The sequence below is a fragment of the Anopheles moucheti genome, chromosome 3, assembly GCF_943734755.1.
Source record: "Anopheles moucheti chromosome 3, idAnoMoucSN_F20_07, whole genome shotgun sequence".
In the NCBI taxonomy this organism is placed as follows: Eukaryota; Metazoa; Arthropoda; class Insecta; order Diptera; family Culicidae; genus Anopheles; species Anopheles moucheti.
Window position 1 is genome coordinate 67,954,022 of NC_069141.1, and position 14,939 is coordinate 67,968,960.

Below are 14,939 nucleotides of genomic sequence, written 5' to 3' on the forward strand. Positions count from 1 at the left end.
CTTATATCTCTAATTAATTAATCCCATTGCTATCCCAAGAAAAAATATGTATAAATGATCCAAATTAGTCTAACCCAAATGGAGCTGCAGTGGAATCTCATCTGATTCGTGCATTTCTCACGGCGGCTAACATCTTCCACCTGATCACGTTGACAGGCGGCTCTCCTTGACAGCTGTCATTCTTTGTGCCGGAATTCGTTGGTTGGGAACATCATCCTGATTTTCTCCATTTTATTTGCCAACGAAAAAAATATCGTGAGAAGAAAGATTTGTGCAAGATTCGCTGCATTATTCGCATCCCACGGAATTTTCTCCCGCATAGAAAACATCGCCCTCCTTCATAGTGCAGCAGGTACATTAGAGATTCTTACTGTGGAGTTCATCCGCCAGCAGGGACCGATAAAAAATAATCCCGAAAAAACGAAGGTAACCAACAATGTACGGCGCAGCAGTGTGACTCATATTGCCGAAAAGCGAAAACCCACGACAAATAATCGTGCTGTTACTGGAAACGGCGTAAACCCGGGTTGGGAAAAGCAAAGTTCTTCGTCCTGTGTGACCGGGCACGGTAGGGTAGTAATATTTTTGCTCTTGTTGTTCTTGTTGGCGTAGTGTACCGAGGTGTTCCGTTGATGCATAGGGACGTATCTGTGCCTTGCCGATTGCATAGATATGCCTGCAAAAGAGCTCTTTTCACCCCGCCCTGGTGACATGCACACGTATTGATTATGGCACGGTGTTCTTTGGAGCGATTGATACGGCCAACTATCGGAGAGAAGGTGTGCTGCATGAAGAACTATTGTTGATGTTGTTCTTGTTCCTAAAATACCTTTGCATCGATTCCCTCGCGGCGGGCCCAGCCAGCTAGGATCGATTTTTACACAGGAACCAAGGTCAACTAGGTTCGGTAATAATCGAATCCGAGCAACCGGAATCAATCACCAACCCGACACGCATTTCATGACTGAAAAGTGTACGTTTTCGGCCTGGCGCTTCCGATGATCAGGTGTGAGTGGTTTGGCAAAACGTCCCACGCACAAAGGGACCTATCTTTTCACTGCCTCGTGTACTCCACCATACGCGCATATGCGCCTGTGACATACCTTCGGAGAAGCAACAGGGACAAATAGTATTGAATCTCTGATATGCTAAAATTACAACGGCCACGCGGCCATCAGTTAGTTGATTGCCTGCACATAAATCGAAAGAAGACGGGTGTTGTTTTTTTCTATTTGTTAACCATCCCTTGTCTATTTTCTGTTTTCTAGCACGAAAAACCACAAATACATCGCCACCGTGTCGTTACTCTTATCGCTCCTTGAACGTCGGTGCAAGTGTGTGCTCGTCTGTTTGCTTGTGCGTAATATTGTGCTGTGGCGGAACGGTCACCGACGGTGGAGTTTTGTAAGTGAAGCGAAAGTAAAGTGTGGAAAAGGTTCTTGTGGTGTTTGCCAACAGAAGGCAAAAGCAAAATCAGTTGACCGGAGGAAAAGAGGTTGTTTTTTAGTTAAAAACAAACACCCTCACTGCTCTAAGCGATAAGCTGTTTGGGTTACGGTTGCTACATCGACATCACCTTAGTAAACACGAACGTAGCAGACCGGGAGCGACACTACACCAGCGCATCTAATAGGAGTACCCAATGAAACAATCACTACGATCGTAGAAAAAGAATCAAAGGATTCCAGTGGATGGTGTCCATAACATCCTCTGAAAGGGAATAAGCAGCTCAGCATCTTGGAGAGGTTTGCAACATTGCTGCCATAATCGAACCTAGCTCAACCGTGCCCGAAGGTTCATTTTTCCACGTTCATATTTGTAAAAGTTGTGATCTTTGTTAAGGTTAGTAGCGCAACGTCTCTGCCATACAGCCTAATTCTTGCCGTGCGTATTCCATCTTACATGAGATCCCAGCAGCAGTTATGAACCGCCGTTTTTTTACTGCATCGCCCTTTGTGTCTGGATTGTTCTGGTTGGTTGAGTTGCTTAACAACCGAGCAACAAGCGTGAAATGCCTACTATGGTAGCTAAAACATCTTACCCGGGTATCAAGTAACACAATCCAGAGTTTATGCATCTATCGGCCCCTGTAATGATTGCACCAATGCGTTGTTACAGTTCCTGGTAAACAATACGAAATGTTAAGGGAAGGAAATTCTATCCTTCGTTGTAGTGATAATCGTGTAATTGGCAACTGTAACAATTTTCTTACTGTCTGCCTTTTCATCACTCTATTACTTCTATCTTCGCTTATCTGTAATTGTCACCAAAATACTTTCATACTAGATACGCATTACCGTAATTTTACTCCCCGAGCGCCGCTGTCTTCTCGTACTCGCTCTCTTCCGTAAGTTGTGCGTTGTCTGTCTTTGATAAAAATATGAATCGGCCCAAACGGCGTGTGTTCGGTGACATTCCCTCTTGACGTCAGTACAAACTACGCTAACAAAAGCAAACATCGATTCGCTCGGCTCATTCAAAGTTTTCCGCGCAACGAGATCGATGGATCCCTCGAGAGACACGAATGGTGGTCGTATCGGGATCCCTCATCCAGTGTTTTTGTCACGATCCTCTCTTAATTTTGACGGGTTATGTCAAAATGTGATTCAAGCAAAAGGTAGTTTTTGTATGATTTTCATCTTTTTTGGCAACAAACCCGAAATGGAATAATGATCCAACGAGAAAATCGGTATCAGCTTGCCAGAAATATTGACTGCATTGACCGAAGTAAACAAAAAATAGCAAGAAGGCACACTTGCTACTAGCTATCATTGGCAGCGATGGGATCGGTTCCCCGGGGTAATGAATTTTCCTACACCTTCGACATACTGAAGGTTGTTGTTGGTTGGTGGGACGGATTCTGGCGCTTGGGTAGAGAGCATGTGGCAGAAGCTCTGTGTGTTAAAAATAAAAGATATGAGACGATTGCCTCGGCCACATTCGATGAGCCGCGGATTGAGCAAACGATGAATGTCTATGTAAAAACATAAGCTATTCACACCATTATACCGGTGCACTGCATCTTTGGGGTTAATTGAGGTTTTTTTTCTCAAGTGTGTTTGTGTGAAATATTTATTAAACTTCGATTAATAGGCACACGTAATAAAAACGTTTCTTTGTTTCTTTCAGTGCTGTGTTATCAACGATCGTTTGTAGGGCAGAGAAGGAAGACAGACCTCGTACGTAGCATGTTTGCATAGTACACTGGATAAAGTGCAGTAGAACATTGTAGTACATCAGCGCTCACGCTAGAACCAAACCTTGTACACCTCAACACTAACGAAACCACCAGTGAAAAGCTTTATTGCTGTAGAAAAGACCGCAGCGAAAGCAGAGCTAATATAGTTCTGTGTGCGTTCCATTCGGGGAACAAGCTCGCTGTGTTCGATCGCGAATTGTTGCCACCTTTAAAGTACGGCTTACCGAGGCTAAACACTTTTGCAATCGCTCGGACGATTGCCTTGTACTTCGCTCTACATCCGTCAAAATACGATTCAAAAGAGGCATCATGTATTGGGACTCGCTAAGTACGCAGTCCGACGTTGACGCACTGCTCAGCAAAGAGGTAAGAGTGGCGTATCCGTTGAGCTTTTGGAAGGTATGTTATTGATTGGTGTGTTCCCATTTTTCCCCCCTCAGGGTTTAACCCTGGAAGAGGTCCTGGATTATGAAAACGTTCTACAAGAATGTAAAAGTCAGAATTCCAAGCTGTTGCAATAGTAAGTTCTCGTTTGCTGTCCGAATCCGCGTGTGGTACAATTGATGTACGTTCATTTCTTTTCCCTTCTCTGCTAACAGCTTAAATCGCACGGAGATATTCGATGCATTGATCGATCTCATCATTCAGGAACCGCCCGCTGATGTCGATGACAATATACGCTTCATGCATTCCAACATGGCGTGCGAAATACTTACCAGTGATGTACCGTCCTTCAAAACGCATCTCGTCGAGAACCAGAACTTTCTGAACAAGCTGTACAGTTTTCTCGTGAAGGAACCGCCGCTCAACCCACTGCTGACCTCGTTCTTCTGCAAAACGTTCGGCATGCTGATCACGAAGCAGAACGAGCAGGATTACTTTTCCTACAAATCTGTGTGCCTGCAAGTATTAGAGTTTATCAAATCGAAGAAAGGTTTCCTGCCGACGATTTTGAAGCACTTTGGCAACCAGGTCATCAGCGATCTGCTGCTGTCCCACATCACCGACATCGAGGATGCTGAGTTAAAGTCTGAACTGCTGGAAGTAAGATTTGCATTCGTTGCGTACTCGCATGTTGTGCATCGTATTGATGGCCCCCGTCTGGCTTTTTCCGCATTTTCAGTGGCTGAATGAACAGAAGATGGTAGCCGAAATCATAAACTTGCTGAAGCAACAGGGCCAGGTGCAGAAGCATTACAACGCATCACAGTTTCTAATCGAGCTCATCAAGATCAGCCGGTGTAAACGACAGAACGAGCAACAGGACAAAGGTATGTCTGAACGATAATTACACGCATTGGATCTCAACGTTTCCTATTTTTCGTCCTTTAGACGAACGTTTTGCAATGTTAAGAATGCAATGTCATCCGGTTTGTTTCTATTGCTTTCGTTTCGTTTCCTTATTCCTGGGTTTACATCCTAGTTGTGAATTAATCAATCCGGTGTAGGTTACCGCTTGTATAACTACATCGCATCACCCCAATTCAATCATCGTAACGCTGTATCTCTTCAGTTAGTGTCTTACATTCATGTTTGGTTTATGCTCAGCAGATTCGCAATTCCGTAAAACAAGCTGTTATTATCGCTTGTCGTTATGGGCATTAGTCGTAAACTCTGTTAAACACACCATTACATTCTTGTTAAACATCACTGTTTCTTTTCTTTTTTCTTCTTCTTACTGTCTTTCACTGATTCTGGTTGTTGAATTATTTTATTCTCTGAAAATATTCCAATCCTGACACATCAACTAAAATGATCTGATGCGTTAACATTGCCTAACAACAATAACTGAATATGAAATCAATTGCGCTCTTTCATCGGTCAATACTATCAGAAGGAACGTTCAGGCTTCAAAGTACTTGTAAGAGGATAGACAATCTGAAATCTAAAATTCTCCCTAACGAACTGAACAATATTTTCAACTTCAACCTAAGCAGTACCATACCGTCGATTCTGGGCAAGATTTCATCTCGCTTCCAAGGTAATATACACGTACACAAATGTTCCATTATCTTCGGTCGATTCACAACATTTGTTTGATCTACTTTCACAGTCTTTAGCTCAATTTTACATATAACCCATGCGCCTCGGTTCCATGTGACACGTAATTTTGCAATTACGCGTTGCGGCTTGGTGCTGTGCGTATCTTTTACAATTGTTTTTTCTATTAAATTGCGCACTGTAGTACACCTAGATGTCGTCCCAAACCTCTCGTCTCGTTTGTTATATTTTGTTTGCATTGTATTTTTGTTTTATGTTAGCAACACAAAAAAGTGAGTGCCGGTTTAATATTTTCATTTGTTTGTTCCACTCCTTTCCCTTTTTGATTTTGAAAATCGTGTCCATGTTTTGCTATAAGTTTATCTTGTTTCGTATATTAATTTTTAAGAATAGATTCGAAAAAATTCTACATTCCTGGCTTTCAATTCTTTCTAGGAGAATGAACATAGTTTCAGAGAAAATCTGTCCTTTAATCATATTTATAGCTCCTGAATTGAATTGTGAGCAAGAAATGTGTCTACTCAAATGCTATAATATAGTGACGTCCTGTATATGCTACCATACTGAACCTTTTGAACTGTATTATTTGTTTTCCAGTCACTTCGGACCCTATTCTAGATACTCTGGAATGTGAAATGACAACGAAACAATTGCTTGATATCATCCTTGAGGAAAATGGCGAAGAAAGTGCAATCGTTGCAGGAATTCAAATAATCTTAAGACTGCTGGAAAACGCGATAATGTAGGCATCGTTTCTCGCTCAGAACGAAACATGTATGAAGATATGGACAGTTTTACTAATTTTGCTATGTTGCATTTACAGACAAGAACCTGTTTCAGACACAGCACTGCAAAATGTAATCGATGCTGAAAAAGAGCACCACGACATGGTCGTAAACCGATTGGTTAACGTGATCAAACCCCGAGTCGCCGAATTTGTTGAGATTTTAAAAAATCCTCCCGTGGTACGATGAGTTTGTTTTTTATCTGCTTTTTGAAAAATGTGACCTCCATACAAATTTATTTATTACTTACTTAATATTTCAAGAAACCGGACATAATTACCACCTTCGGCATACTGTCACCACCACTGGGCAACGTGAGACTTCAGATATGCAATTTATTTACAGTATTAATAGAAACAAAGAATAAGAATGTAATCCAATCGTAAGTGTAATAATACCATCCATTAGGTTTTGCTTAGCTATTGTATGTTTTATTCCTATTTTCTTTTACTACCAATGTGCAGCATTTGTGAGACGGACTATTATAACACCTTGCTCAACTTATTCAAGCAATACCCTTGGAATAATTTCCTCCATAGTCGTGCAAAAGTGTGTATCAACTATGCAATTGGTTCGTTCGAGACTGACAATGAGGCAGAATTAGAAGCCCATCTGCTTACCACTAATTTACAGCGATACGTAAGTTTATTGGGAATATAATTGCATAAAATATGCATTGATACTAATTGCTCTCAATTTGTATTATTTTTTTTTTTGGGCGTAACAGATAATCTCAGATTGTAAGGTGGTACCTAAAATGTTAGAATTATATTTAAATAATTCACAATTTGAGTTTGGAAGGCTTGGTTACATGGGCCATCTGATTGAAATGTTCGATTCATTGTCTACTACCTTGAAGCTCTCGGAAGAAATCCGTGCCTTAGTACAATCAACGCTTACAGAGGAAGAAAAACAAAGCCTGTCAACGCTCATTGATGGAGATGACAGTCAACTTGCGCAAACTCTAGCTGTGCAGAAGAAATTTTTGGTATGAGTAAAATTATCTGTGAAATCGTACAGCTTAAATTATATTATTTTCTTTCTCTCTCTCTCTCTTTCTCTTTCACAACACAGGCTGATATGGATCCTCATCGTATTTGTCCGAGGTAATTATAGCATGATGGAGCAACATATATGAATATGTTATAATGAACGCTTTCTTTTTGTTTGAACGGCAGTGATGGATCGCGTTTTGATTGTGGTGGAATGGTTGTTACCGATTTACCAAAAATGTCAGTGATCGAATTAGGACAGATGATGGACAGTATCAACAATGCATTAAACAATTTCGTCTTGGGAGACTTAGGAGACATAGAGGCATCTGATTCCAATCGATGGGCAGATTTTAGTTCTACAGACCAATTGCTGGATCTCGGCAACGAGCCATCTCGGTTCGGCGGTGATGGATTAACCGAGGACGACAGTGATCCGTTCGGTTTGCGGATGTTTGGGATTGATAGGGAAAAGATAGACGATGATAATGAGGATAGCGATCCCTTTGCACCGGTACAGTCTGCAACTAACGCTCAGGATGCGATCCTCGCCAAAGATATGCTGATGGGCGACGGCATGCTGTGAGTATTGCTAACAAAACAAATTTTTTGCACGACTGTAATTCCTTTCTTCTGTTTTGTTGTTCGATAGGTTTCAGAAATCAGATTTGGATCTTTCTTCGCTCGCATCGTCCGGCCTTGTTGACAGTGAAAGTAATAGTGATATGCCCCTTACCGGAGGCATGGATCACAACATTTTGAAATTTTTACAAGCAGTCAACGAAGCGGGTCCTTCCTCAACGGCAATGTTGGAGGATAATTTTGCCGATTTCGAATCAGTGCTTGGTGTGACTGGTGTTTCGAGTGCTGTCGGCAGTAAAAGTGAATCAGAAATCAGCGGCCTTCCCTCGTCTGTAGCTACTTCATCCGATCCCACGATCAGCTCCTTTAATCGACAGTTTGAGAACATATTCAAAGAAGATACACCACCAAGAGGGGACCAACCAGTAAGTGTTGAGACAGGAAAGGCAAGCGATGGCATGCTGGAAGAGCAATCGGAATTGGAAGTGAAATATAGGGACGAGAAATCTGATGAACATATCGAACAGGCTTCTTCAACTCCTGAGGTTGTTAATGATTCAAATGAAGTCAGGTACGTTACACAACGGACAAAAGCATAGCCTAATCATTAAAACAAAAAAATGGACTTTTTGTTTCATTTTTTAGTGGCACACCTGTTAATGGTAAAACGATCGATGCAGTACCGGATGATTCGTCCGTCGCAAACCCCGTAACCGAACATAATTCATCCATCGCAGCGTCCGATAAACTTCTACCTTCGTCTACAGCTACTTCATCCGATCCAGCGATCAGCTCACTTAATCAAAAGTTTGAGAACACATTCAAAGAAGATACACCACCAAGAGAGGAGCATGTTTCGTCCGTCGCAAACCCGGTAACCGAAAACAATTCATCCTCCGTAGCGTCCGATAAATTCTCCGAACATACTGATCGCAGTAAAGACGCAAAAGTTGAAACAACTGAGAGCGCTACTATTGACCAATCTGAAGTAATCAATGGTAATGAAAGCAGTACTGTAGATAATACTACTCCAAAAGAAGATGCTAGCAGGTCCACGCTACCGACTGGTGCTTCTGCTTCGGTAGAAAGTATCGAAAAGGACGCAGTTGATTCAAACGCTACTTGCGTAAGCTCCGTTGCCGATGCGAATGATTCGAGTGGAACGCCGGACAATTGAGGGTGTCCGCAATCCTGTCGGTGCCTTCAGCATCAGACAACGCGCCAATCGTGCCCATCGTCCGTACGCCAATCAAAAACACAGACAGAAACGGTTCAGCCAAAGCAGCGCCATCGACGCCGCCGTCAGAGACGGCGACAAATACAGCATACATCCAATGCGAACGGTACCATCGTTCACTGCTAAATCCACTGCACTCGGTCCACGGCTGTATATCAAGATCGAACGCTGAGTGACACCGTGAGTGGAAGAAGGGTGGTTATTAAGGTAAGAGCTTATTTGATAATCGCAAGCGAGAGAATCAGCGCGATCCTCCGATGCACAGAGTAATGCGAACATAATCGTTCAATTAAATTGACGTATTGTGCTGATAGAAAAGTCTGCACTGTAAAGGCATTTCTGGAGATCAAGAAAGATAATCAGTTTTACTACTCAGAGCATAGTTCTGGTTATGTTGTTTACACGCCAACAGAGAATCAAAACAAACCCAGAGAAAACGTTATACACAAGATTTTATAGTTCATATCCTTTTTTTTTTACATAAAATTTGTAGTAATTTCTGCCTGTTCTTTTCATGATCTTGGAACGTGTTATGTTCATTCATCTTCATGCCTTACGCAAATGTGATCCAAGGTACCGCAACACATAAAGAGCCGAACTCTGTTACCTCAAGTTAGAAATCGCCTACATTAATGCTTCATAAGATCCACCATAATACTTATACCATTACATAGCCGCACTGATGCCGAATTACTTGCCATAATTCTTGCCACGATGGCATGATGCACCCATCCGGTGGAAAAAAGTATGTACCGCATTGTAACTCATTTTCGCACGAATAATTCTTTCTTGACTAACGGCGATAAATACCACTGTCGTGTGTTTGATTAGAAACTCGAGCAATAATTAGTTCAAAGAAAGGAACAAAAAGTGAGCTTAACATTTACGTTTGGTAAGATTTTCATTGAATTAATAGAATGCTAGCTGGGCAGCTCGCACGTTTAGCTCCTGTGTACATGGTTTAAATGTATGTTGAACGAAACAAAATCTTTTACGACGCATGGGTGAGTGGGATTTAATAAAATAGCTTTTATACGTTTCCCAATTTTACGAAAGCTAGTTTCTAAAGCACAGATACATTCGTAGGTGTGGTAATTGCGGCACACGGAACAATACTGATCGTAGTGGAACCTCGTAGCGACACACAAAGTGCGAGGTACTTCGGTAGTGCAGGAGTTGTAGTGACACGTCTAGCATAAAAGTTATCAAATTGTGCTGTGAAACTATAGTAAAACTTGCTTTGTGTACTATGCATATGACTGGTTGAAGGTGCATGGGTGCGAATTGAAAGCGTAAAACTACGTAATATACGGCACAGTTGAAATTGTCCCATTGAGCTACAGAAGAAAAAAAATGTTCGAAAACTCGCTAAAGCGCACTTTACCTTTTTGGGCGTAATTAATTTAATTTCATACCGTTTTATGAATAGTGCTTAGGTAGACACAACCAATCGTTTTTATGGAAAAATCCGTTTGTTGAGTCGATGTTGGGTTGCGATGGGAGATCAAATCGTCGGAACATGTTGTGCTTTTGGTTGAGTTTGGATGCCTTTTTCGTCGATTTAGGACAGTCGCTTGGGGGGAAACGGTGGCTCTGAATGTTAGGTGGGTAATTTATGTAAGCAAACCAAAACTAAAACTATTGATGTCATATCAAAAAAGAACACACACACACACACACAAATGGTAGTCACTTGAGGTATAACATATTATGAAAATATAGGGGATGCAAAAAAGCAACTGTAGCTTAGCTTGACCGCGTGTATATTTATAGATAACACAATAGAAATGCTGTCCTCATGTACTAAGGTCAGGAAATTATGGCAATGGATAAAATCAATGGTTTTCAAGAATGCTTTGAACACGTTTTTTTATAACGCAGTTCGTTACGAAGGTAGCAATTAGGGAGGACAAATGCTCCACTCAGTGAGGATGTTAACTTGGCCAAGGTAACAGCGAGGACATTTTTGCGTTCTAAACACGCGTTAAATAAATCCTGCAGAATGCAGGATAATTGCACTGTGTTAGTCGACTGTCACACATGCACACACTTTCGAGGAAGCACAGTACGGCCGAAATTCAGTCAAAGTAATTAAAAAAAAGCATGCTGTCCTGATAGTGAAGCGACACACCACTTGATCGTTCCCGTTGTAGTGTGTTTGTAGTAAGCGACAATAAGTTCAACTGTATGTAGCGCCGGCAGATGTGTTCATTTGATTTGAATTGCTACCGTTTTGTCGAAGGGTCTTTGTTAAGCTGTAGTAGTGTCTGTTAAGTTTGATTATTTTTGTTTGTTTGTTGTGTATGATCGTACGATCGAGCTAAATCAAACGAAGCGAACAATCAATTACGCATGGTTTTATGTCTTGACAGTGCGCGGTATATGTTCCGCGCTGCTTTGTATGTGTTTTATAGAGCAAAAAACAAAGGGTAATTTTATGTGGAACATAGCAACAATTAGCAGTGAAGTGGTAAAGCGAAATGCGCGCCTAACCCAGCTGGTAACAGTACGTCCAATTATGTTTGGTTTCAGTAACATAAAACATGTTTTCCAATCATGCGCTTTATGCTGAGTGATAGCAACGCGAATGCAGTTCGTTGCTTATGATGCATTATCACCCCCAGAGTGCGAGGAATCGGAAACATAACATATGATACGTATCAAGGCAGGCAAATGGTTTTGGTCAATTTGTACGTAATTCGTTTAAATTAATCCCTAGCTATGTTGCCCACCAATGGGACGAAAAATAAAAATAGTTACGTCTTTCATTCTTGAAAAACTAAAGGAAGTGTATGAACAGAGTATGAATATCGACCTATAACGAAATGAACTAATTCGTCCATCATTATATTACTTCATTGCAAGCTCGTAAAATAATATGTCGTCAGACACGAGGACTGTGAGTTCTGTCCCAAAGCTTTCCTAAGCTGCAGGAAAGCATAAAACATATTTATGTATAATTTTACTATAGACGGCAAACGGAACCCCGATGCGCGTTGCTTGGTGTCGACGAACATGTGCAGTAAAACGCGCATTATCACAGGTAGTGTTCATATGTTTTTCTTTTGTTTGAGTTTCCCTTTTGAACCAAGTGCCCCGATTGAAAATGAAAATGGTAGCTACTATCAATTACGGAAAGCAAAACCGCGATCGTACGATGATTGTAAATTAGCATATGGTCGATACATAATGTAACGATATATAAATATAAAGAAATACTTGGCCTCCTGTCTGTGAGAAAAGTAAATGAACAAGGAAAAATACATATATACACTTATACAGATATATATATGAATTAATGATATTTACATTGTAAAAACAAAAAAAAAACTAATGGGTCTTCCGAGGGAACATCATTTCACACAACACAAAAGTCTGTGTCTTTTAAGCTGGTAAAACGTTAGAGAGCTAGTACGGCGCCCCCAGTAACTAAGGCGCAACAAGGCTTCTCGTTGGCGCGGAACGCTAGTGCATTGAACAGTTAGTCCCTAACTCCCTTCAATTCTTTGTACATTGTATGTGTAACGATATATTGCGTGTATCATCTCTGTGTGTTACGGTACTGTAGATAAGTTAAAGCGAGTCGCATAAACACTCTCATTCCTAAATGGCGGCATTTGTTGGTAGCGCACAATGCTGACGCGAAGGACCACAATACATAATCTAATCCCCATGTAAGGGATCGCTGCTAGACATGCGTTAACAGAGAAAACAGGAAACAGTGGTTTATTGTGTATGGTGTATACACAAATAGTATTACAGCTCCTAAATAGCATAGTACTCTAGTGGTAAAGCTATCGGACTTTACTAAAAACCAACAGCAACACATTTTGTAAGACAAAAACACTAAACATTCTCGAACAAACGTACAAATCTTGTGGACTCACACACACACACACCCGCACACACACCTACGCGCATACAATCCTGTACAGAGGACATCCAAAAGGCTACACTAAACATTGACACTACTTATATTACTGATAGTTGCATCCTGTGAACGCGCCGCACCGTATAGAGCGCATCTGTGTGAATTCGAATCGATAATGGAGATGGTGGACTGTGTGGACCGAAAACTTAACTGAAATTCTACGCGAATGCCAATGAAAATGCCACAAGTTATTATACGCTTTCGATGGTTCTTTGTCGGTTTGTTCCTACTCTACGCTAGCTAGCACACACCGGGAATAAAGCGCAAAACATGTTTCGCAAACGCATCAGAGGTGGTGTTACCGTTACGAGCAAACACGAGTCCAATGCGCCATTGTTTTGCGTGCTGCTAAATCTTACATCCTGTGCCAGTAACGTACACCGAAACGAACCGGCCCAATCGGTGACAGGTTTTATGTTTGTGTTTTGTTCAATGCACATTCTGTCTCTGGCCACACTCGGTTGAGTATTTCGAACAAATTGCTCAAATTGTGCAATTTACCTCGGTTCACATCAAGCAGCGGTGTGCTTGATCCCGCGCCGCACTGTAGTGAATAAGATAGCGTAAGCGATTTTTATGTATAATAATGTATAAGCTAGTGGCGAAAAGTGTGCTTTAAAAAAAAAAACGAAAGGATTCCCCCGGTGTGCGGATGTGTCGTCCATCGGACGGCGACGATAAGAGCTTTTTTTTTCGAACCAATGACGACGAAAAATCACGTCATAAACCCGTGCTAAATAAGCCTTAAACCAAACTAACACTTATCGATTATTAGGATCCGTTCCGTTGCGTGTAAGAGAATGTTCCATTACCTTGCGATACATGTAAACGATCCAGGATGCACACACCGTTAGCAATTTCCCGTACGATTCGTTTGGGGTTGGGAGGCGCAAGTTGGGAATGGAAACGTCATTCGGACGTCAAAGGTTTATTATGATTAGCCCGTACGGAAGCAAAATGCAAAGGAGTTTTGTTAGCGCACAACGCATATACATATTATATAGTGATCACTAATTCATACATGCACGAGTGAGTGAATCGTAACGCAAGTGGAAACAAATACAAACAAAACAAAAAGGAATCTAAAACATAACTATGTACTGGAAAATAATAGCAAACGAAGAGAAGCAATATTTGCAATCGGAACAATGAAGGTAAAACTAGCAAAAGTAAAGTGTGCAGGAAAATAAAACAAGAAAAAAAACAGAAGAAACACGTATGTTAGACTAATGAGAGGAAGTAAAACATAATTACACACCCGTAAGCAAATGCTAAAGTAAATAATATATATAAATATATAACATACACACCATTTTACACTCAACTGAAGAAAAACAAAACAACTGAAAACCAACCAAGAGACAATGATTGAACAACAGTAGATAAAAGAGGTTAGCTAAAGGAAGGGAAGGAAGGAAATGAAAAGACAATGAAAATTATGATAAACACAGTTGAAATGCTCTGTGCGTTTGTTTCAAGCTGTTTTATTTCCGATCGCATTTTTGGTTTTGTCCAAAAGATGCAAACATAAAACACACATGCCTAGGACAGATTGCTCATCAATGCGTTTTTCCCCCCTCCCTCGGTGCCTGTTAGTGAAAAAGGGCGAACGGTTGAATCTTAGTGGAATTGGACTGTGGTGGTATGGTGCCTCTTGTTGCAGATGGCTTGGTTGTGGGAGTGTTTTTTTTTATGTTTGGCGTTTTGTTTGCTGTATTAAACAGCATTTTTGGTAAAGGCAGAGTGTGTGTGTGTGTGTAAGAGAGTGGGTATATGTATGTGTGCGAGTGCGTGTGTGTCCTTTTAGTAGACAAATGTGCAGAAGAAGTAAAGTGTACTCAAAATTAAACGAAAAAACGCTTCTGAAGGAACTTCATACGATGGTAGCGAAAAGGATCGGAAGGGAGAGAGAGAAAGAGAGAGAGAGAGAGAGCGGGAGAGAGAGAGAGAGAGAGAGAGAGAGAGAGAAAAAAAAAATAACCACTGTGTTAAGCGAATATCGGTTGTGGTCCGGTAATCGGATTTCTGAACTTTTGAATTCCCAAAGTACGTAGAAGACACGATCCCCGTTGGTTGTTGATGCGCCAGGCAGGACTCTCTGCAAACCCCTAAATGTGCAGTGCTTATCGTTACACTCTGTTACTAAAAGGCTAGCGAGTTAGGAAAACGGTTAGATGGGTACGTTATGTTTTTTTTAAACAATATTTTCTTA

At 41.1% G+C, this 14,939-nt stretch overlaps 1 protein-coding gene across 1 annotated transcript; it reads left to right on the plus strand.

The window, feature by feature from the left end:
- Window positions 1-243: 243 nt before the first annotated feature.
- Window positions 244-14,328, plus strand: LOC128305939 (serine/threonine-protein phosphatase 6 regulatory subunit 3). The gene is made up of 14 exons (XM_053043581.1): window positions 244-352; window positions 3,130-3,565; window positions 3,640-3,719; window positions 3,799-4,243; window positions 4,323-4,470; window positions 5,798-5,942; window positions 6,024-6,165; window positions 6,249-6,367; window positions 6,450-6,624; window positions 6,713-6,973; window positions 7,060-7,091; window positions 7,164-7,559; window positions 7,630-8,130; window positions 8,205-14,328. The coding sequence occupies exons 2-14, from the start codon at window positions 3,509-3,511 to the stop codon at window positions 8,734-8,736; spliced, it is 3,033 nt and encodes a 1,010-aa protein (XP_052899541.1). The 5' UTR covers window positions 244-352; window positions 3,130-3,508; the 3' UTR covers window positions 8,737-14,328.
- Window positions 14,329-14,939: the final 611 nt, after the last annotated feature.